The sequence below is a fragment of the Durio zibethinus genome, chromosome 11, assembly GCF_047325235.1.
Source record: "Durio zibethinus cultivar Kanyao isolate XHJ-2024 chromosome 11, ASM4732523v1, whole genome shotgun sequence".
Lineage (NCBI taxonomy): Eukaryota > Viridiplantae > Streptophyta > Magnoliopsida > Malvales > Malvaceae > Durio > Durio zibethinus.
In genome coordinates this window covers 26,023,620-26,048,441 of record NC_143172.1, presented here as the reverse complement: position 1 = coordinate 26,048,441, position 24,822 = coordinate 26,023,620, and the positions used below count along the sequence as shown (strand labels likewise).

Here is a 24,822-nt window from a genome sequence, read left to right as displayed (position 1 = left end):
AATTGATGAAATAACTTCATGAACAAAGAAGGTTGTGTGTCAATGTTTGCCTTTTTCATGTCTCTCATGAGTTTGAAAGATAGTGAGAGTAACCACCAAATACAGTGGAATCACCTAGCATCTGAACAGAACATCCTAGTAGTGAACATGGTTAAGACAGGAATCTGGTTCAAGAGCCAAGCAATTGCTCTAATTGCAGTAAATGAATGGGCATAATGAAACCCAAGGTCAAAACATAATTAACAGTTTTCTGAATGACAATAATGGGGGAAATTCTAAACCTTTCCTTGAACCTAACCTACCCTGCCAAGTGAACAACAGGTTCATTAGAAATGTTAAATTACACTTCTCTTGCTTCAAATTATCCCCTACCTTTCTTTGCTGAATGACCAGTCTTCCGTTTGTGACGACTGAAATCTGACACAAATCGAAATGTCTGTCCACAGCCTTCCTCAGCACACACATAAGGACGAGCACCGGTGTGAACCCTAATGTGTTCGGTTCGAGCCCATGGCCACTTGAATGTCATCTTGCAGCCCTTCCAAGGGCATTTAAGAGGACGGTCATCCATATGAACTCGACGATGCTGAACCAGATATTTGTGTGAGAAGAACTTCTTCCCACACCCTTTGACCGGACAAATGTTTCTTTTGTGCTGGATCAGCTCTTGCTTCGAGCCAAAACGCATGATGCAACCTTCCATGTCACACTGATATTCTGCTTCCTCATCTCTTACTTTCACGGTGTTGTGACCAGCTAGAGCTTTCAAATTTGAAGAATTATTCACTTTCTTCTTGCCAGCTTGCTTATTCTCTTTCGGTTTTGTTTCTGATACTTTCAGAGGCTTTTGTATTCTTTTCCTAAGACGCGTGCTGGGTCCACCTTCTATCTCATCTTCACCATAGGAATTGCACCGTCTAGCACTTCGGTCAATTTTGATGTTCTGATTCCGAAGAGTCTCTTGCTTCACTTGCTGAGAGGCTACTTGTTTTGTTGTCCGACGTTTCCCTTGTTTCACATTCTGAGGGGTGTCTTGTTTTTTTTGCCGTGGTGTCTGGGCTTTCCTTTTTCTGCTTCTAAGACTCCTCCTATTAGGTTGATGATAATTCTCATCCATTGAATCATATGAAACTGCATTCTCTCTTTCAATAAATTTCCCTTGCCTGCTTCTAGGAGTCTTTCTAAGCTGCTGCAGAGAAGTATCATCCTGCGAATCATCTGAAACTCCATCTTCCCTCCCAAGAATTTTGGATTGTTTACTTCGTGGAATCCTCCTATGATGTTGAAGAGAACTATCATCTGGAGAATCAGAGGACACTGCATCTTCCCTCTCAATAAACTTGGTTAGCTGACGTCTAGGAACCCTCCTATGCTGTTGATGAGAATTACCCTTCAATGAATCAAAAGAAACTACAGCTTCTCTATCAGTAAATTTGGCCACTTTGTTTCTAGGAATCCTCCTATGCTGCTGTTGAGGATTATCCTCTAATGAATCATCTGAAAATGCATCATCTCTTTCTATGCACTTCATTTGCTTGCCTCTAGGAATCCTCCTAAGCTGATGTTGAGAATCATCATCTGATGCATCATCTGGCATTGCATCATCTCTTTCTATGCACTTCATTTGCTTGCCTCTAGGAATCCTCCTAAGCTGATGTTGAGAATCATCATCTGATGCATCATCTGGCATTGCATCATCTCTCTCAAAAAATTTTGATTGCTTGCCTTTACGCATTCTTTTATACTGCTTAAGGGAATTATCTGCTAGTGAATCATCTGAGATGGCATCATTCCTCTCGAATGACTTGATTTGCCTGCCTCTATGAATCCTCCTATGCAGCTGATGAGAAATTTCCTCTTGTTCATCATCTGATAGAGCATCTTCTCTCTCCAAATATTTGGCTCGCCAGCTTCTAGGAATTCTCCTATACTGCTTAAGAGAACGTTCATCTAGTGAATCTCCAGAAACTGCATCATCTTCTTCAATATATTTGCCTTGCTTGCCTCTGAGATTCCTCCAATGCTGCTGATGGGTAAAATCCTCTTCTGCATCCTCTGATTCAGCATCTTCTCTTTCAATAAATTTTGCCTGTTTGTTTCTAGTGAGATTCCTGTGCTGCAGAAGAGAATCATCCTCAAGCGAATCATATGAAATTGCCTCTTCCTTCTCAATCAGTCTAGGTTGCTTGCCTCTAGAAAATCTCTGTTGCTGCCTAAGAGAACTACCATCCAATGAATCATCTGAAGCTGCACCCTCTGGCTCAATGTATTTCACTTTCTTTCTTGGTGCAATCCCTGCCCTCATTTTTCTCTTTCTATTAAACTTCTTAGCCACCTTGGTTGTTTCAGCTTTCAGAACATTTTCTGGTTTTCTCTCAAGATTTTCATCTGAAGTTGCCCAAGCATGGAAGCTTCTTTCTTGTTCTTGTTCATCAGGATCTCTTTGTGCCAAAAATGGATGAACCTGATTTGACATCCAAACTTTACCACACCATTTCCCTGCCACTACTTTTTTCTGTTTGCCAGACCTCCTCCCATACACATTTAACTTTGAGGGTGAGCTAACAAGAGAATTACGGCCAAATGCACTGTATATAACACAATTGTATGGCATCTGTTTACTGTACAGTGTCGAGCGGCTGAGATTGGCACTATAAAATAGGTTGATACCCAGCTTCACCGCCCAGTCCCCATTCCCAGGTATAGCATCCTCACTATCAAGAGCTGAATGTATCCTCTCCTCATCATCCTTAGTAGCATCCCCAAATAAGATGTCACTCCAGGTATAATCAATTCCTAGTTCTTCAGCCACCGACTTCGCTTCTGCTTCTATCTTGGGATACTCTGCATTGTTTCATAGCTAATAGTTAGAGACTGCAGAGAAAAGAAAAGAACCTAAAACAGTTACTTGGTAGAACCATTGATTAGTTTTCACAAAGATGCAAAACATGCAGAAAATAAAAACCAGTAATTGAAGATTTTTCCCAGGCAAAAAAAAAATTTTTTTTGCAATTAGAAGATACAGGTCAAGGGCCAAGTTGGCCAGTGTATGGTGCCTGTCATTGAGTATAAAACAGAGATCAAACGTTAACCTCTGACTTCACCTGTGCAGCACCATTCCCCTTTTTTACCCACATGCAATACTTCTGCATTTCCCCTTACCTACTCGACTTTTTACCCACATGAATTATCATCCAAAAAAAGTTGCATAAGATAATGGAAACATTAAGGCAATGCACATTAATTCACAGAAAAGTGTAGTGTAAGTTTATGCAAAAATATTCATTCAGGTATGCCAAAATGCACCTGGATGACAAAGGAGAAAAACATGCACTCCTCCTATTTGACGAAGTTGCTGTTCTACTTCTACAGCATGCTCAAGACAGAAGACATGCATTCGGGAAGAATCTTCATCAGACCTTGGAGCATATGGAATATCTGCATTCTCCATTGGTACAACAGCTTTGCCAAACCTCATTTTCTCTGTGCCGTGAGTGGCTGGGGAGTAACTTGGATTAGCATGTGATGCTGTAATTGGATCTCTAAATTTATCCTCCAAACCATTTGATCTTCTTGAAGCAAGATTATCAGTTTCAACCTCAATAGTGCTGTCAAATGTTTGAGGGCTTCTATTCTTGACGTCAACTCTTCTAGATCCAGGTTCTGAATAGCCATCAATAACATGGACAGGAGCTTCCTCTTTATCAAGCCTTGATAATGATGGATTATGACTCCCACTTGCATCACCAGGAGAGAAACCAGACTCATTATACTGAAATTTCCTTTCACATGAAACTTTTGCTGGATTTGTCTCATCACCCGAGACAGTAGCTTTTGGTTCAACATGATCTTCTTCAGAATCAGATGAATTTCCATAAGTTGAAGCTAATAGACCAAGAGCAGAAGTATCTCCCCCTTTTTCAGTATCTTCCACTACTGGGATACTTTGATCTACCAGCCGAAACTTGCACTCAACAGACTGAACAGGGACATCATATAAAGCATTTGGAGCACGTTTATTCATCCACCCTGTATCCAAAAGAGAGAAAAAAAAATTAAGGCTCATGATGTGTTCAGAATAAATAAAAAAAATTGAAGGAAAATCAAAACATAGAGCAAAAGAAATAACACAGCACTATTTATATAAAATATTAATTGCAGAAGCTTGGATGAGCATGCTGATCTAGACAAACATATGGTCAAGACATTATGCAGCATAAGTAGTTTAACTCAAACATGACAACCATCGCATCCTATTTAGATGCAAGTATGTGAGCAACCAATCTTCCGGCCAGCCCAAACAGAAGCCAATTTCTATGAGAATAACATAAAAAAGGGCATCAGTTCCCATTACCTTATTAGAGACCCTATCTCTATTACACTTTGGATATAACATTTCCTAGGAACCCAATGACCTCCAGCCAAATTCCAAACTAGTCTACTTACAATCCTTAACAGGACTGCTTCTGTTTTAGTCAACAACATTTACAAACACTACATCATAAAGAGAAGATGTTGCCCCACAAGCACAATGAATACATTAAGCAGAAAGGAAATAAAGAAAATATTTACTTTGACTGGCATGTAAATCACATGAAAATATCAGCTAATAGAAGAAATTTTCCATATAGAGCCTACTTGTAAAAGGATTTTGCTCAGAAGTGATTGCATCCCCTTGAGCAGCAGTGAACCCATTGCGAGTTACTCCGGAACTGACAGTCCAATCATTAAAAAAGCTACAATCAGCTGACATGAGGTACCTAGCCGCTTGTTCTGTTGGTTGAAGAACAGCAACACAAGCAAAGCACAATATTCCACATGTTACACATGAAAACAGCCTCTGATCTGACAGTGCATCACCTTGAACAGCATTTTCTCTTTCCATGCTCATGTTCAAGGTCCGCACTGGTAGTCTACATAAATAATCAGTTCCACTAAAAGAAGAATCCTGGTTACCCTCATACATAGTAACAAATTTTCCTTTCGCTGAATAGAAACCTTTTACTCCCTTGGTTTCTTCATTCCCACCTGGCATGATCTCATCAGTAGCTAAGTCTTTGGGGGATTTCACTACTTCCTTGTAGTTAAATAAACCAAGGGACATCCTAGGGTTTGTTCTTAATTGGGATGCAACACGTAAATCTGAACAAAGAGAAATGTCAGAACTTTTGGGGAGTAGTACCACAGAAGATCCTTTTCCAAGAATATGAAGTAGGTCATTGTTCTGTTTAAGACTCTGCACAAATAATTTTTTAACCACGGTTTCTCCTTCACTTTTTTTCTTATCCTTTAGCCGAGTACTCTTTGGTTTAGCACTGATGCTCATAGGTACCCTGCAAGGATAAACCTAACACAAATGAGGAAAGGGTGCATAATATAAGTTATTGCTCTTCAATTTACTGTACTTCAGCATCCTACAAACAACTTTTGGTATGAACATGCCAATAAATATTCACAGATTTCTGTCCTTTAGATCATCCGGACATTAATTTACTAATAACGTGAAATAAAACTAAAGGGAGAATGTTACTTAGACTCTTCAATATTTCAATGTACCAATGTTGGCCACTTATACGACATTTCAAAGTAAACATAGCATGACAATGTGGCCATCTAAATGTTACTAGGAAAAACTTGCAAAAGGTAAAAGGTACCCATCTCCACCATTTGAACCCAAGTCAGAGCAGCAAAGGATCAGGAAAAAACAAGAAAATATTTCAATCACAAGCAATAGCAAGATAAGAGTAAGTGGAAAAAATATTTTAAGCCATTTATCTATCCCCAGAAACTTCCCAAGTACTGTGGAACTATTCAATTAAATTTCACATGCATATTCAAATGAATTGCATAATATTAACAGTAAGAGTAGCAAACTATAACAAAAATTGTGGTGAGTAAGAATTTCAACTATATTTGGTTGAGAAGGCAGAATGCATCACGAAATTAAGAACCAGGCATTGGATGGAATCATCCTGCTTCTATAATAGACATGAGTCATACCTTGAACAAAACTCAAGTGCAAGATCATAAAGTAACTGGATATGAGAGACCATAGGAGGATAATTGATTGAAGCTCTTCGAATAGCAGCATCTCTGGCCACTGTTAACCATTCTGGAGTTGCAATATTAGCTGCCTCTCCAAAGTTAAACCCTAATGGCAAAAACATATGGACTAAATAAGCTACCTCCTATGATAGTAAGTAATAGCAATTCAAAGGTATCTCACCATGACTGAACCCTGAATGATAGGCTCTTGGGAAAGTGATAACAAACTCCCCAGCATTTTGCACTAACCTGGTTTCAGAATACTATTAACGTAAGAAAGAGACAGATAATCATCCCTCACCAAGACACTAAAATCATATCATAAGGAACAATGAGAATAAGTTCTAGCATAAAAGTATTTCAAGGGAACTTCTCAGTGTATCATTTTTGCTAATATAAGATGAAAAGGATGAGCCATAAATTTAATTAAACGAACAAAAAATGGAGTTAAAACACTTTCTTATGGAATGAGAGAAAAGTGAAATGCAAGCCAAAAAGAAGTAAAATGTAAAGATCACAAGTATTACTTTTTTATTTGAATTGAATCTAAGAAACTTTGTAGAAAGCCAAAGAACACTCAAGCGTGCAAAAGAATAGAGGGGTAAATTTACCTGCAGCATGGAATACCAGCACGAACAAATACTTCAGGAGACATCACTGTGGTCTTCTCGCCAAGAGTAGAAAAGGTAACTAATACATGAGAAATTAAAATAAAATTTGCTCAACTGGCATGTTGGGAAAAAAGATTTAATATCAGTACCATCAGTTAAATATGAGAGATTGAACCGCTTTTCCAGTTAAACCAAAATACAATCAAAGCATAGGAATTTCATGGAATAAAATTAACCTGATCCAAAATGGCAAGTCAAAACCTTGATACACTAGGAAGTCAGTAAGTGCTATTTTAATCACAAGCCACACTCTCAAGACTTTAACCTAATTGCTTCCCAGGTGCTAGAGCTTGAAAGGGATATAAAACACATGTACAAGGGGATAAGAAAAAACATATAAAATAGTCACATAAGCAGAATGATATGAAGATATATATAAATCTATAAAGAACCATACACCATATCCTCTGTTCTTCATTACTCTACCAAAATACTTTTTAAGAAAAAGATTTCATGGCAGATATCTATGAGACAAGCAACCACCAGATCAAATAATATGAATCACTCTCATAACTGCTTCATACCACAGCTCCTACAGAGGACATAGAAGATACAATTTTCTTTTGAGACAGAGGAGTAATCTCTAAAATAACACTCCAGTTACTTGAACCAAAAATCCTTCAAGCCAAAGACCTAAATCAACAGAGCATTGAAGAGAAAATGATAACTACTTCACTCAAAGATAACTTATGATTAAAGTCAGGACAATAAATTAACATTATCCCATAGCCACACTCTGAACATAATTCAACCAGGCCCAGAGACGCAATGGACGTCCTGGGGGCAGGACCATGACCCAGAATGGGTGCGTGGGTGCTGAAACGAGCTCAGGGAGCTCAGGCCAGGGATTTGGTTCGGCAGCTTTCAGACAGACCCAGGCGTGGGTGCGGGAGAAAGCCCAGGCACAGGCCTAGGGAGGGGCCCCGTGCGGGCACCGCTGAAGAAGGAGTCCAAGCTGGTTCAAACACCTTTCTGATAGAGTCCATGTAAAATTAGAACTCTCTAGTTGTAATCCTTTGTAACGTCCAGTATATGTTGGATTCTTTGTGAGACCTAAGATAGGAACTATTTCAGCCTTAGCTTTAAATAGAAGGTGCCCCTACCCTCATTGTACACACACCACAACTTGAGTAATACAAGTTTACTGTTGCCTATCTCTGTTGTTCTCTTTGGCTTTCCATCAAACAGTTTATGTGCAGCCTTGTCCGGCCATGGTGGACAAAATAGTAGAAGAGAGAAACAGAGTAGGGTCACTAACTACAAAGTCTAAAATGCCAACAGATAACTAACACCCCTTAGAAAGCTCCAATTTCTCCATTCAAAAAAAGTCAAATTGGAGCGCCCAGTCTATTAAGTTTATTCTTCCTTTGCTCAAACCAGTCAATCTCACCAATGCTATCCTACATGGGCTACTACCTACATATGCAGAGTCAACAGAAAGTATTCCACATGTAGCTAACCAAGAAACAGAGGAGACACATTTAATAGTCACTGAACTTACCAAGAGGATTGAACTCTCCTCCATAGCCATCAACCATGACCACCTCCTCGAAGGCAACCGCAGCATCCCTTGGAACACCATACCATGTTTTACTTGCTCCCATATGCAAGTAGTTCAAGCTATGCAAGTCGTGATCCTCTACGTGCCAAGCGAACCAACTGAACAACATTGCAATGTACACCATAGGGGAAGTAACACCCGGAATCTCCTCCTTCATGAACCTTAACAATGACCCTTTTGCCCTCGAAACCGCCCTCATATTCCAGGGTGTCTCCCCCACTGTAACCGCTTCCCCTGCTTCTCTCCCTCCCCCACTGCTCTTCTTTGAGTTCAACGGCACAAAAGCTGAACCAGGCATGTCGTTAGCATACTCAACAGAAAAGGGTTTGTCAACCGTTGCTTTCCAGAAAAGGGTTTCGACTTCTAAAGCTGAAAGTGAACCCTTTTTGCTGTATTTTTTCAAGTAAGTCTTTTCGAAACTCTTCGCTTTTGTTTCAAATTCTTGGAAAGTGTAGTACTCCCCACTCTGCCAGACGGGTTTCTGAACGGGCCGAGGTTTTCGGGGGCAAAACCCGATCTGCTGCTGGCGGGTAGTGAATGTGGGTGCCGGCTTCAAATCGGAGCTAGCATTAGCTGCAGCACGAGCCAAAAGCGAACGATTGAGGTTCCCAATTGCTGTTTTTTTAGGAGCAGGTGGCACCGGAGGTATGATTTTGCAGATTCCATACAGGGAAGCCTCCTTTTCGATCTTGAAAATGTAGGCAATTGGATCTTGAAACTCTGCCAAAGTGGGTCTGTACTCTGGAGCTAAAGGCAGAGATTTCAGCCATGAAAACACTTCTTGACTTGGTTCAGGTGAAAGGCTTGAAGCAGCCATGAAAAGAAGAGTAAATTTCTCTGGGTAACAATTTGGGTAATCATTAAGAGTTCATTTTCTGAAGGGAAAAAGAAAAACAAAGAAGAGAGTTTTCAGATTCTTCTGAGCTTCCATTTTCTTGGTTTTTATATTCTGAGAAATGGGTTTCTTTTTATTTTTTCTCTGTCCTCTGTTTTTTCTTTGGGTTGTTTTACAGAGGAAATGGGGAAACGGTGAAAATTTTATTGAGGGCAGAGGAATGGGCAAGCAATGGCAAACTATAGGAATGGGCAGAGTAGTACTCATGCGACTAGTGGTTTCAGTTATATGAAAATGACATTCTCTTTCTTGTTATTTACCTTCTTGCCACTGCTTTTTTTTTTTTTGTTTTTTCATTTCTGGATAATGCCATGTGACCCTTTTTTAAAGTGTTTTTTTTCTCATCATCTTTTTTATAAAATTAATTAAGTACGATAAAATTTAAATATTTTAGTTATAAATTTTAAGTTTAATTTTTATTATCAATAATTTTTTTTTATAGATTAACTGTAAATTAAATGTAAATTTTTATTGAAACTTATTATATATTTTAAATTTGAAGTGAGATTATCATTCTATTTAAATTTTTTATAAAAAATAATAATTTTATGACTTTTTTTAATCAAAACTTTTACTTCTTTTGGTACTTTCAATTTTTTATTTAATGATATCTTTATTTTCAAATATGCTTTAAACATTGTTTTCACTTATTTTTTTGTGTAATTTTTTAAAAAATTAAAAATCAAAATAAATAAATAAATAAGCTTCGTGTAATTTTTAAGGCTATTGTTTCATTTTGCTGTGCACTTTTACTTTGATTTTGACTAGGCAGTGGTCAAAACAGAGTCTATAAGAAAACCAACCACGTAAGATTTTTTTTTTATCCCACTTTCTCAAACTGCGAAAATTTGCGTGTCACAAAATGATTGGTTCCCTTGTTTCATCGCTGTAGGCCATACCACTGTATGCATATAGTAGCATTTTTTTTTTAAAGCCAAAGCAGACTTTTTTTTTTTAATTAACTTTGGCGACACACTAAAAATATTATATCATATAATTTATTATAATTTAATTAAATAATTAAATTCATACATTATAAGATTTAAATTTAAAATTTTAAAATTTTAAGAATTTTTCTTTATTATTAAACCAACATTTCGTTTGCATTATTTTTAGCTTTTTAAAATATTTTTTTGTTCAAAAACTTTTTTAAGATGATTGATTGGCTATAATATATATTAATAATTAATAACAATTTAATAATACCTTTAATTAAAGGAAAGGCATCTCAAGATGAGATTCCGTTAAACACTCTCATCCACTCGCATAAATAAATAAATGAATAATATTAAATAAAATTATACTTTTATCTAATCAAAAAAGATTTAAACGAAATTTTTTAAAAAGAATTTGTAAAGTTATTATTAAAAATGGTTAAATAAGGAGAAATTAAAATAAAAAATCTAAATTATTAGATTAAAACATCTTTTTATATGAATTAATTATATAAATTTTAAATATTTTATATATTTTTACATAGATTTTTTACTAAAAATTTGGATAAAGTTTGAATTATAAATTTAATTTTTAATAATTTTTTAACTATCAATTTAGATTTTTATTAACGTTTTTATCTGGATTATTTTTTGTAAAAAAAAACTAAAAAATACACATTTTTTCTTCCCTATTTGTTATTTTTTAAAATTTTATGACATAAGGCGAAGATTTGAGAATGAATCAAACATGACGAACTAAGCTTCTATGTTATTGTTTTTTTTTTTTTTTTGGTTGGTCTGATAACATAGAGCTTTCATATCGTATTAAATAAAAGAGTAGTGCTTCCTTTTACAGTTGTCCTGTCATCCATAAAATAATACTACTAGTAAATGCTCCAGATTTTAAATTCTTAAAATATTTTCATTTGTAATAATTAAATAAAATTTTTATCGTATTATACAACTGTCATAAGCGGAAGGTACCACCAATATGAACTTAAGATCAATACAGAAAATGGAAAATCAACTTAGAATTAATTTCATAAGCATTGTTCAAAGTTACTAATTGTTATATTAAAAAATTTTAATTTATTTGTTGTACAAAATAAATACAAATGATTATATATGAGATTTTGAAAATTAATCACAAAATCAGAGGAAACATAGTACTGTTTTGAGCGTAGCAAATGAATTTTTTTTATTTTTTATTGTTTGTTGGTGGAGCATTTTAAAGGATGAGTGCGTGGTTGAAAATCTTGAAAATCGAACCAAAATTTATTTTTATTGGTTTAAATAATTATTTTTATAAAATAATATCTAATAAATTTAAATTTTAAATTCCAATATTTACAGTCTTTTTTTTTTCTATTTCCAAATTGCGTTTTATTTGAACAAAAAAAAAATCTTGAAAACCATAAAAATGATTCCAAATTTTAAGGTTAAAACAACATTAGTACTGAATATTAATAAAATGGTCCAAAAATATTAATTTATTATACATTCACATTTTTAAAAAAAAGAAAGAAAAGAGAAGTTAGTTGCAATTAATAATTTATTATACATTCACATTTTTAAAAAAAAGAAAGAAAAGAGAAGTTAGTTGCAATTAATACCAAGGCATCGTCACCATGTCAATTTGCTTCATTGCACTCCTTTGAAAGTGAAAGGTGCAGGGAAACTGGGCAATGGTCGCTCCCAAAAAAACCTGCAAAATTTCATGATCAATGCCGGATGTCTTATTTGACAGAAACAGACAAGAGTAAAATGCATTAAAATAAGGCATTGAATGTTACCGAAATTGCAAGGATTCTTCTTTCTTTTTGTGCATTCAAAACTTAAAGGTGTCCATTTGCCTTTGTATGGCGTATATGGTATCCATGTGGGTTTGATAAATGAAGCCAAAGGATCTAAGGATGATAATGGTGCTTAGGCATTGATAGTTCATAGCAAGCTACCTAAAGATATTGAGTAAATGTGGCCATGTGGTTGCCAGTTGACCAGGACTGGCTTACACCTTAAATTTTAAAGATTGCTCTAACAGAAACCAAAATTTGTCAGGCTATTGAAGATTGTAGCACTATCATCAACTTAAAAGATTTCGATAACACTTTCTGTTCAGCATTTAAAGTGAGCAAGAAGAAAACTAAAGGAAGAAACTCCCAGGATCACCAAGTAAAGCAATTGAACAATCCTATATTGCATTTACTAGCTTAGTATTGTCTATGGTTCACATCTAAATCTAAACTCATGAGTTCTAAAAAAAGATGAAATAGCAAAAACCTCAGGTACATAGCCCCCGATCATTCACCACAAGCAGTCAAGCAACTCTCCCCCATAAGTAAAAGAAGAAAGAATAATGCCATTAAATAATTAAAATAATGAAATTAGTTTGCATCTTCTCTCATGGTTTATCTATAAGATGACTAATGGAAAATGGCTACCACTAGCTTCAAGTTGTGTCATGGCAAAGAAGTACTATAAAGAAAAAAACCCCCAAAATTGCACCTTCTAATTCAATCCCGTGCCCATGCATTTCACATGCAATAATCCTGTTCTTGAGCTTATCTGAAACCACGAAATAGTCTATTCTCATTCTTTTTCCTCGATACCTGCAATAAAACCAACCAGCATTACATCCCAACCTAAGATTAGTCAACTATTTCCTCTATAAACTTTGATTGGTTGACACATTTAAACAGGTTCATATCATCCAAAAATAAAGTTAATATCAATAAGAACAATAATGACAAGACAAATAATAAAATCAAAGGCAATTATGTTGGCATAAAAACTACTTACTTCCCAATGGGGTTTCCAGACCATGAAAACCCACGCTCCATATCCCTCTCCTTGTGCAGGTATCTATATGCATCTAATAGCTTTCCCCTAAGCAAAATACACAATATTCTTTTAAGTATATGCAAATGAAAATCAAAGAAAAGACAATATCTCATTATATGCAGGTAAGCGAAAGATATCAGCTCGAGCTTTTCATAATAATAAGTTTCAACCTATTTCAAACACTCATGGAAATAACATTACCATACAGATCATAGTTTCAACTTTCAACATATTAATGAGTTATGGAAATCACAGTAGTAAGGGCTGTCTGAAGAAATGACGCACTCTTTCAATATTGCCCCAAAGCGCTTCCTCTCAGCTAAGGTAAATCCAGGCTGTCCACAATCCTGCACATCATTGTGGACTATCTTGTCAGTTATTTTTTAAACATGGAGAGGAATACTACATGAATTAGTCCATATCTGGTTCTTAAGGGAACTATGGCAGTTGAGTGCATTCAATGTTAAGATTTAAAATTCAATCCATACATTCATCATCACAAGCAAGGCCTGAATCAATTAAATAGAAGGTGGCATTTTAACCAGCAGTTTTCACTTCTAAAGTGATCCCAAACCATCAATTCCTGAGCTAGATCCAATATCACTTGGTGGACCACCTAAGATGATCAATTTGCACCTTATATGTGATCCAACTAACCCCACTGCTTTCTGGAGTTTGCCTACTGGTTTTGATATCCATCATATTTTGGTGTTCAAGGTCAAGTTTATAATGAATATATAAGTATCAAAATTGATGTCAGATAAAATGTCAAGATTATGTCAAGAAATGGTTCAAATCAAAGTCAACCCTCAGTGCAAAGACAAAGGCATCATTGATAACCTCTTTATTTGGAGGAACATAACCATTCATCTTTGCTGCACTGAAGAATTCTGGATGACTCACATCAATATCCTCATGGCTGCATAAGCAAAGGATATCCATAAGAACACTGCTCATTCCAGAAAGAGAAGATGTATTGTATGAACCAAACAAGATTTATAAGTCCACCCACAGTCCCACACGCCACCACCCCAAGAACTCACCTTACATTCAGATCTCCACACCAAATAAGAGGCTTATCTGACAATTGCACAACAAACTCTAGAAGCCTTTTATCCCATTTTCTTCTCCGCTGAAATGAATTTTCCTCTTCTTTCCAACCATTGTTTGGTGCATAGGTATTCAATACACGTACTGTCTCAAATTCAGCTAAAATAACCCGGCCATCTGGTTCATGCTTTGAAACTAACAAAAATATTTGGTTTCAAGGAAGTATGGAAGAACATAACACAAGATCTCTTGTTAGGTGGTTTAACGAGATTGTCCAAATGTACAGTCAAAATGATGTGCATTCTTTTCTTTTTTATGCAGGCATATATTCAATTCCACACACTCAGAGAAAGAGAAATGAAATATTTTTTCTGAAGTTTAGAAAAGCATAGAGTTGCCAGTTCTTTTCCATTTAGGCCCATCCCAATAAGAAAGGTCAACTGTTCCAAAATGCAAATATATAAGAATTTTTTCCCTACATGGAAATTGGAGAATGGATGTTTGTGAACAAAAATACCTGTTCCATCAAGAGAAAAAGAAACTTTTATGGGTCGAAAGCACTTCTTTACTAACAATGCAGTGCCTGCATATTTTGAATCCGCCAGAGACCACCAAATATGATAATTTCCAAATGGTGGACGAGAAAGAGCACGCATCAATATCTGCATGGTTTGCCAATTTTAGAGTAGATAGCAGACAAACCACATGCATTACACTGATATGAAACTGTTCTTTGATGGGCTGTTTAGGCCCCTTATTTTGAACAAAAGAAAAGTGCCCTTTACCATAGCCTATCCAAAAATGATAGACTAATTTAATAGGAAGGAAAAAACAATGATAATATACCACTACTTGATTACACTCTTCATGCATGCTCACATGTATGTATACCAGTGAGACCTTATTTAGAAAACCCATGGCATGAAATGGAATGCTCACAGATTATGCAGCATATTTACAGACTGTAATTTGTAACTTTTGCAATTAACAACGGTAGTGTTGCATGATTTTTTTTTAAAAAAAATGTATATAAAAAATAGACCTATGCTACTAAGAAAATGATGATAAAGAATCTCCAAACTTTCTTGTCAAGAAAAATGTAAATCTGCCCAACCCAAGATTTTAATCTAGTCAATTTAGAGCGCATTTAAATGTCTTTGCATAAGATTGTCATTGAGGAGATAAAAACGCACTAAGGTAATAAATAGAGAAAAGTAAAGAGACAGAAAGGAACAGAAAAAAATAGAGTTAACTCAATTTAACTACAATGCCTAAATTGAATTCTAAAGGAAACTACATCAAACAATAACGGCACCCATGACTTTAACCTTTTAGGAAACGCAAGTCTCTGTTAAAACATATATTAGTCGTGGATGCTACCAAGAGAAAAATAGTTACCTGCTTTTCTTCTCTAGAAGAGCTTGTATCATCTTTTAACTCTGCTGGATTTTTAGGTGCACCTTTTGAACCAGCAGCAGGCATCCTTACTTCCTACCATGAACATACACCAAAAACGACTAGCCATAACGCCCGTAACCATAGTTCAGCATTGGCATATATGAAATAACCAAGATGAAGCAATGTAATTAAAAAAATCCAGGAATTAACAAAAAGTAATGTGCGTGTGTATGTGTTTTTTTTTTTATATATTTTTACATTTTGCTACAAGAAAAAGTTACTGCTATGCCTGGAGTACAAGCGCGTTTCCAGATTAAGCCATAGGCAGTTCATAATCAGTACTCACATAGTCACATTGCCATTCAAACCCCATTGCCAAATAGTCATGGCAGATCTACCCTCTTTTAAAATATAGAAAATGGAGACAGCTAGAAATAGAATAAACAATAAGGAGGAGCCATGATCATTGGCAACAATAACCCTGTTTTAGTTCCCAATGCAATAATGTCTGTTTCACTTAAAGCGTTAAAGATCAAAACCTAAAATACCCAGTTCTAGCCAAACACAGTAATAAACGGAAATCCATCAAAGTCCCAAATTCAAAAATAAATAAATAAATAAGGGTTATTAAGAGAGAAGGAGAAAGTGAGAGAAAATTCACCTGTATAGCAATGACATCAGGGTCAAGATTGGAAACAAAATTGGAAAACTGTGGCCAGTTGTTCTTGACTCGAAGAAGCAAACTGTTCGCGTTCCATGTGACGAACTTCAATGGCTCTTTCTTGATGTCCTCTTCTTGTTGTGCTTCGCCAATTTCGCCACCTTGCTTTGAAGGTGAAAGCGAGGGCTTCTTGGCCGACCCTTCCTTCTCTATTGGTTTGAAGAACCGCTTCATGGTCTTGCTCAGCTTTCAGAGTTCCTAGAAGTCCCAACTGTCTCTGTTTGTTCAAGGGAACACCATTTGTACAAACCTGATTCAGCTGTAAAAATAATAAAATAATTTTTAAAAAATAGTACTATAAGAAACATTGGGCTCAAATTGTGTTGGATTAGGGCATGACCTGGGCCTATTTTTGTAAAAGTAAATTAGCGGGTCAATACATTTGGAAATATGTAATTTTATTATTAATATATTTATTGATGGTATTTTTAGGTGTTTAATTGGAGGAAGTTAGCTAGAAGTTGAGCCAAAGAGAACTCGGCCTGGCCTGCAATTAGAAACCACAGTCAAGAGACGTTTCAGTTGGTTTTTGAAATGCGTTTCAATGGCTAAGTCAGTGAAAGTATTTAAACAAGTAATCTAAGAGTATCAAACAAGTTTCAAGGATAAGGTATACTTAAATCTTATCTATATGGGTTTTATTCTTACTTTACATATGAGATGAAAATCGATGATATAACTAAAATAGTTGACAATTAATAGTTAATTATGAGTTTTTATAGAACTTTGAGAAAAATTTGTATGAGTAATTGTAAATTGTATTTAATAATCTTAAATAAATATAAATTACATTTAATAATTCAAAATAAATTAGAGATCGAGCATATAATTTTAAAGTGTTGCCTTAATTAGGATGCTAGTGAAGGTTTTGAATGAGTCATTTGTAAGAGACGAATCAATTTTATGATAATAAATTTAAACATTAACTCTAAATGAATGATTACGATGTGATAGTCGAATGTATGTTTATTAAACAATCAAAAGAGTTGATATTGTTGACTAAGTAAATATGTATAAAAATAATAAAATTTACTTGTATCAAAATTTAAAATTTAATTGGTTACGAAAGCATGAGTCTTTTCTTTTTAATTGGCTAATTGGAGAGGAAAATTTTGGGAGAGTAAAAATGGAAAATAAAGAAATTTGCTTTTTTTTTCTTTTTAATCGTGTCCATATTTTATTGCCCTGGTCCAGATTCTATTTTCCCTGGTGACCAATCGGTATTAGTGTGAATTGTGGCGGATAAGTCGGGACAGTGAGACCGTTAAAAGGGCACCAATCATAGCCAACAGAACCAATTTGTTCTTGTTGAAGCCAAGGGCTGATAGTAATAGACAGCCTGAAAAAACTAGCTGAACTGAAATGGCTTCAACCACCATCTCTCTTTCTTTGCCATCATTTTCTTCTTCTTCTTCAACTCATTCCTGCACTCAAACCAAACCATCCATATTCAGCCACCACCAACTCACTAGGAAGAACTTACCATCTTCACTCTTTACTTCAACAACATTCCTTTACAACAGAACAGCAACAAGAACTCAACAAATCAGCACCTCCTTCAAAGTCAAATGCTCAGCTGCTGCCTCTTCTTCCGCTACTCTTCCTTCAGCTCTTCTTTTTGACTGTGATGGTGTCCTCGTTGATACTGAGAAGGATGGCCACAGAATTTCATTCAATGACACTTTCAAAGAAGTAACTCATACTTCTTACCTTCTTTTTTGCCTCTCTTGTTTGTAAATTTTTTATGAATGAGTTGATTAAGGATGAGCAACTTTATATGATGGAACAGAAAGAGTTGGGGTTTACATGGGACGTGGATTTGTATGGGGAGTTGCTCAAAATTGGTGGTGGAAAAGAAAGGTAATCTCCTTTTTTCTTTTTTTTTTTGCTTTTTTAAGTTAATAAAAAATTGAAGTGGTTTTCAGTTGATTCTTGGTTTGTAGGATGACAGCTTACTTTAACAAGACAGGGTGGCCAGAAAGAGCTCCAAAGAGTGAAGAACAAAGAAAGGAATTCATTGCTTCACTTCATAAGCGAAAGACTGAGTTGTTCATGGCTCTCATTGAAAATAGACTGTTACCTCTTCGTCCTGGTGTTGCGAAGTTAGTCACCCTCTTTCTTCTGTTAATCTATTCAATCTGTAGTACTTAAAATTTTGTGTTTTTGAGGATTCAAGTTAACCCCAAATGTGATTCTTTAGTATGTTTCTAAAGAATGGCAAGAAAATGAAGAATTCAATCACATATTTTAGATTTCCAGATTCTAGTCTTATGAGTTATTGGTACCATATTAAACAGGTTGATTGATCAAGCTTTGGGGAAAGGAGTAAAAGTTGCTGTGTGCAGCACATCCAATGAGAAGGCGGTATGCTAATCAGGTTCTACAACTGTGATTAATTGAATGATTGATTTAATTTGACCCAGGATGACTTGCTACAAATCTGAGAATTGCATTTTTACTTATCCAAACAGTTTAGCAGGAGAGAATAATAGACTAAGTTCATCATGGCACACTTATATGGAGGGTTCTTATTCAATTCTCATTTCTATTCTTCTACTCAAATCCATTACACATTGAAGTAATCTTCTTAGTATCATCATATTACTTTTAGGTCTCTGCAGTAGTTTCATGTTTACTGGGACCAGAGCGAGCAGAAAAGATCAAGATATTTGCTGGAGATGTGGTTCCCCGCAAAAAACCTGATCCAGTAAGTATGTCATCCTTCTTAAAGTTAATTATAGAATGGCAAAGACACCGCATGGATATATCATACAATATCGTTCAATTTTGCTCTCAGAACCTTCGAAAACAGAAATATTACTTCAGTGATGAGTCATTATTAATACAGATTTAAAAACTGCCTTGGCCTTCTGTCTTTATGGATTTAAAATAAGAAAATGAACTGCTTTTACTGTTATGAACAGAAGAGGCATCTAAGTTCTAAATCCCATGCTCACACCCTGCATACTTTATTTCAATGTGGTTCACAAGTGTTCCATTACAGTTTACTTGGTTCAAATTCATTCATATATTTGTCTATATTAAGATGTATTATCTGCTACTCAAGCGTACATATTCTTTCTGGCAGGCCATCTATACCTTAGCCGCAAACACTCTCGGGGTTGATCCTTCAAGGTATTGCATCATAACAAAGCCTTACTGATGTTGCCAGTGATACTCAATACTGCAAGATCAGTAAATAATTCTAGAATGCTGCCAATGATTTCAACTTATTGACTCCTTGACCTGCGGACAATTAGTTCGATGCAAGTTCATATTAAAATGCTTATGTTTTCTGTTGTTAACTACCTTTGTTTTAGATGGAATCTGATTCTTTCTTCCAATTTGTTCCTCAGTTGTGTTGTTGTAGAAGACAGTGCCATAGGACTTGCTGCAGCCAAAGCTGCTGGAATGACTTGCATAGTGACAAAGAGCGGGTAACTCTTTCGATTTTCAACCACATAAATACAAATTCTTTCCAGACTACTTTATTCAGTTTTGTACCTTTATGAGTACTCAGTTATCATCATATTTTATATTCAGTTTGTGGAAGTGAAGAATTGTGAGGATGTTGGCTAGTCTTACCGGTCATAGGAACAATATTTTTTGCCAGACTGGAGGATGTTTTAGACTTCTAATTGCTGGTTATTGGGGCTCCCTTTTTGCTCCATCCAATAACATGTTTGTTTCTCACCAGAGATGTTGGATGGATTAGATGATTAATTTGGGAGGGTAAACCTCTGATAAATGATTCACTTGCATTAGAGTTAGACAAATCATGTTTGGCATCTGTACTTACTGGCAGTGCTACTTGCTCTCACTTAAAGTTCAGCTGGGTGTGACACTTTGCCTCATTATCAAGCAAATAGCTTAAAGAGTGTCCCAACTTTCTGCTACTTCTACAAGAGACAAAATAGAAACCAATCTTAAATTGTGATTTTTTTTACGAAGGAGGCCTTAGCTGAGAAAAGAGTTGCAGATGTTGAGATTCGAACCTTAAATTTGGATGTAACTTTTTGCGGGTGATTATATGAATCAACTTAATTAAGTTTTGTGTTCAAATCTTAAATTGCGAATTTGCTACTTGAAAATTGAGACATTTTATTTTGAACAGAAACTTCTAAGTTTTCTCATTCTCTGGAATTTCCATAGGCTTCTCTCAAGCTGCTTAAGTACTGTGCTTATTGCCCATGCATGAAAAGTTCTCTTCCCATTTCCCAACCCCTTCACCCTTTCTTCCTTTTCCTTGAAATCAATTTTTATGTCTTCATCAACCTGTAAGACAGTAAAGAGTTTCATATCATGCCATGCAATACCAAATCATGTTAACATTCACTTACCTCTGGCTGCAGATATACAGCCGATGAAGACTTCTTAAACGCTGATGCAGTCTTTGACTGCATTGGAGATCCACCAGTAGAGCGGTTCGACTTGGCATTCTGTGGAAGCCTTCTACAGAAGCAGTATGTTAGTTAAAGCGTAAAATATCAACTGTAAGAGAGCTACTCCAAATTTTATTAATGCCCAAGTCATTTTGTTCCTATAATTGTTTGTTAAGACACAAACTTAAGATCAATGCCTAGACTTTATTCGTAGCTGTCACTTTTGGTTCTATGAATGAAAAAATCACTGTGAAAAGTTCTTCCCACCAAAGCAAATTACTTTCAATGAAAATCTCCCTTGTGATTGTATACATTTTGGCTGGATCCAAACTGTTTAACACTATCTTCTGGATGGAGAATGGAAGTTCAAGTTCAGCCATGAAAACCAGAAAAAAGGTCAATGCTTGGCCAGCCGGTTGAGCAATCAGGTCCTACCTCGTTCCCTTTGAAGGTCAAAGTTGGGCTTCCTAATTTTCATTGTTGGGCCGAGCACTTGCTTCTGTTCAGAATAGTGGGCAGCCATGCCCATGAGAGAGAGAGAGAGCGGATCAGAAATTGATAGGTCCAATGTCACCCTCGAGCTATAATGGTAGGTCCAATTTCTGCACTACATGATTAACAAAAGATTCCGTCCGATAAGGTCTCTTTTCTAGCCCTCAAAATTGATTACAAAAGCAACGAACTAGCGTTACGATTGAGGAAAAAAATCGAAAAAATTAAAAAGTAATTTAAAATTATAATATTTGATTGAGTTTTATTTAGATTAATTTTTTTTATTTGATTTGAATTAAATTCAAATATTAAATATATATATTATATTTGGATCAAGAAATGAAAATTTTTAAAAAAATTCAGTCGAAACAAATTATATAAATCTATTAATTTTTATATATTTTTGAAATTTTTATAAAACAAAAATAATTATTTTATACTTTAATTTATTTAAATATTTTAAAAATAATATAAATAAATTAAATTTTAAAAATTAATCAATCAAATTAAACTAATGAAAGTCGGTTAAATCCTATAAAAATTTAATTCGAATTCTTATCAAATAATTTATCACCTTTAATTAGCATAAACCAATTGAATGAATTCGTCTTGCTATTGTCAACCTTATAGTTTGGTGATTAGTCTTGTAATTCAACCATATATCTCACAATTAGTTACATATCATTTTAATTTAAACTTAATTACAATAATAATTGTTTGTATTAAGAATTTAATTTATACTAAATGCAAAAAAAAAAAAAAAAACTTCAAATAATATTTTAACTATTCTTAAAAAATATCTACAAGCACTCATTAACTGGACCACACTATATTAACCCTTAAAATAATATTTTTAGATACCCATTAGTCATTAGCAAATTAAACCATAAATTTAGTTTGGTATGGCCAAATCAATGGGAGTTGTTGGAGATTTCCATCTCTCATTGCCGAATGGCCAACCATCGGTGCCATATTAAATTCCACAACAAACTGTCATGCATGCCAACTGATGCTACCTTATCCATCACCTCTCTTAAATACTCCTATTCATTATCCATCCAACCATTAAAATATCTGTATATCTATTTTTCTCAAAAAATAAAATGATGCAAAATCTATATATCTATCTATATATTTATTTATATTTGTTCTCCGCCAAAAAGCAAACTAGCTAATTTTTACTCTTTTATCCTCACGTAAAGTTGACATAGGATCAGATTTTATTCGTTTCGAATTCGATTCGATTTTATGCGATATTAAATTTAAATTTAATTTTATTTAAAATTTTTTTATTTTTTTATATTCGATCCGATTCGATATTATATAAATTATATTTAATTCGATTTGAAATTAATAAAATATTATTTTTAAAATATAAAATATTATTTTTTAAATATAAATATTTAAAAATATCATTATATAAATATATATATAAATAATAAATTAAATAATTAATTAAAAATATTTTTTTATATAATATCGCATCGAATCGAGTTGGATCAAATTTATCTAAAATTCAAATCAGATCTGACTTTAACTATTTTATAATTTTACTTGATTCAATTCGACTTAAAATTTAAATTTAAAAAAAAAATCAATCTTATAAAATTAAATTGAATCAAAATTCATCGAATATGAATTAAATTATCGAAATTCGTCGGACACATATTAGATTACCGTCCCTGCAGACCCCACACTTGTCCTACATCTATCATGCTTTTTGCTCAATTACACATCATCCAATTCCACCCCCAACGGCTGTCGCTGGGCTGAAAGAGACTTCCAAAAGACCTTTATCTTTTACTGGTTAGGTTTTTTAATATTAAAAATCTTGTCTCTTTTCGGTTGCATTCTTTGGCAGAAAGAAAAATCCATCTCTTCTTTCGACAAATGGATTCGATCCCCTCAACACAGGATTTTTCAACTTTATTTTTTTATCTTCTCTAGCCTTTTTTTTTCCGACAAAACTTGGATAAATTTATAAGTGAAGTTTGAAAAATATTTTATTAAAAACAAGTAAATAAAAATATTAATAAAAAAATTTAAAGTAATAGATCGATCAAATTTGAAAATTAATAATTATTAAACATATTATTTTAAATTTAAATTTAATCAGTATTTATTTAATAATAGATATTTTATTAATATTTTTATTAAAAATATATTAAAATTTTTTAAAATTTTATACGCTTAATTTATATAATAAAATATTTTCATTTATTAATTATTAATTTATTTATTTTTAATAAGTAATTTTACCAATTTCATTTACGAAATTTCGTATAAATTTTTTTTTTATTTTTTTAATATACATCTCTTTTTTAGCACAAGCGGATGGAGCTTAAAAAAATTTATCGAGTTGAAATTTGACTTTTAAATTTATTAGATGTCATGCAGGGCTAATTATTAACTATAAAAAAATACAGTAACCACTTAAAAACAATGAAGTTAATTAAACATTAAATATAAAAAAAAATGACTGTAAAAGAAATAAACTAATAATTCTTCTTTCTGAAAACAACCTCAGTGTCAAGCCCAAATCCATCAACTTTCCTCACCTCAACCAGCTCTGAATCCTTAAACAACTCCACCAATGGCTCCACACTGTACAAATCATTGGCCGAGTATTTATCCGTCTGTTTCGATAACGTCACGTGTAGAACACAAACACCACCAGGCTTCAACGTCCGTTCGATCTCTCCGACAAACTTCCACGGGTACAAGGCGTGATCAAACACGTTGGAGAACTCAAAGTCAAATATTTGGTTCTCAAATGGCTGTGCATGGAAATCTCCTTTCATTACAAGTGGAGGGTATGGCACCAAATCTATTCCGACCGAGTCCGACACACCCACCAGTTTCATTGCCGCCACTTCTTGTCCGACTCTAGCTCCTATAGACAATGCCTTCGAATCGTTGAAAAGAAGGTTTCTTTGCTTCAGGCTTGCGAAGAAATGGACGAAGACCCTGACTTTTCTGTCCCAGTCGCGAGTCGTCCATATCTTTCGGAGTTTTGGGTTGAGGGTTTTGTTGAGCTGACGCTCGATGTATGCGTTGTAGGAAGAGTAACCTGGCCGGATACGGATGCCGGCGATGGCGTTGGAAGGTGGGTTTCTAGTGTTTTGAAGGGCGGTTTTGAGGCGGATACGAGGGAATTGGGTGGCTGAAAATGCTAGAAATAAAATGGAGAGAAAGAGAGAAAGGAGGAAAGGCTTAAGGAGGATAGAGGGTTTACATAAGAAGGAAGGATTCATTGTTTACATAAAGAAAAAGAATGAAAATGAAAGGATATAATTTGCCGTTGTGGTGAGATCAGAAGAAGATGAACAGAGTTTGTTTAGCTAAGGTTTGAGGGCAAAGAGATTTTTGTTTTGTTTTGGAATGTGGATGAGGTTTGGCAAGAAGAAACAAACATTAAGGATTGAGGGTTTTCAAATTTCTAACAAAAGCTGTGACAAAATTGACTTTACTTTTTCAGCCAATGACAGACGTCTCGAGATGGATAGAGAGACCTTTAGCAGTTCACGAGATTGCTTTGGCTACTGGCCTGGTCTGGCCTTTGGGTTAACTTCTCTTTTATAGGGCAGACTCAGACCTAAACGACAGAGCTAGTGATGAAACTAGCTAGCCACGTGAAATTTTGGTTGAAGAGAGACCATCGAAATTACTTAATTTTGTCATTTAACAAAAAAAAAAAAATCTTTCTTAATTTAAATTAGGCAATTATAAATTTTGTCATTGATTCTAACTGTACGACTTCTCGTTTGCTGATTAATGGTCGTAATAGATTTGTAAGCAAATCAAGACGTACCAAGAAAAAAAACTATTTTG

General features: G+C 34.7%; 4 protein-coding genes across 5 annotated transcripts; 1 reads left to right on the top strand and 3 right to left on the bottom strand.

The window, feature by feature from the left end:
• Positions 1–32: 32 nt before the first annotated feature.
• Positions 33–9,356, bottom strand: LOC111289555 (lysine-specific demethylase REF6-like). Its single transcript, XM_022880692.2, has 7 exons — positions 8,218–9,356; positions 6,657–6,735; positions 6,227–6,294; positions 6,001–6,151; positions 4,639–5,333; positions 3,307–4,029; positions 33–2,844 (listed from the first exon to the last, which is right to left on the bottom strand). The coding sequence occupies exons 1-7, from the start codon at positions 9,092–9,094 to the stop codon at positions 362–364; spliced, it is 5,076 nt and encodes a 1,691-aa protein (XP_022736427.2). The 5' UTR covers positions 9,095–9,356; the 3' UTR covers positions 33–361.
• Positions 9,357–11,528: 2,172 nt separating this feature from the next.
• On the bottom strand, positions 11,529–16,435 carry LOC111291387 (DNAse I-like superfamily protein). 2 transcript variants are annotated; one of them, XM_089768493.1, is made up of 10 exons: positions 16,058–16,435; positions 15,397–15,489; positions 14,516–14,660; positions 13,992–14,193; positions 13,789–13,867; positions 13,234–13,295; positions 12,907–12,993; positions 12,613–12,716; positions 11,720–11,812; positions 11,529–11,657 (listed from the first exon to the last, which is right to left on the bottom strand). In XM_089768493.1, exons 1-9 carry the CDS (start codon positions 16,289–16,291, stop codon positions 11,739–11,741), a joined length of 1,080 nt encoding a protein of 359 aa, XP_089624619.1. In that variant the 5' UTR covers positions 16,292–16,435; the 3' UTR covers positions 11,529–11,657; positions 11,720–11,738. The 2 variants fall into 2 exon arrangements, with proteins under 2 accessions (XP_089624619.1, XP_022738814.1); XM_022883079.2 differs by having other exon boundaries at positions 11,529–11,812; positions 16,058–16,433.
• A 968-nt stretch (positions 16,436–17,403) lies between these two features.
• On the top strand, positions 17,404–20,719 carry LOC111290671 (CBBY-like protein). The gene is made up of 8 exons (XM_022882076.2): positions 17,404–17,809; positions 17,907–17,977; positions 18,061–18,219; positions 18,415–18,481; positions 18,729–18,824; positions 19,206–19,252; positions 19,474–19,554; positions 20,470–20,719. The coding sequence occupies exons 1-8, from the start codon at positions 17,480–17,482 to the stop codon at positions 20,591–20,593; spliced, it is 975 nt and encodes a 324-aa protein (XP_022737811.2). The 5' UTR covers positions 17,404–17,479; the 3' UTR covers positions 20,594–20,719.
• Positions 20,720–23,404: 2,685 nt separating this feature from the next.
• LOC111290403 (uncharacterized) lies at positions 23,405–24,245 on the bottom strand. Its single transcript, XM_022881693.2, has one exon. It carries the CDS (start codon positions 24,243–24,245, stop codon positions 23,487–23,489), a length of 759 nt encoding a protein of 252 aa, XP_022737428.2. The 3' UTR covers positions 23,405–23,486.
• Positions 24,246–24,822: the final 577 nt, after the last annotated feature.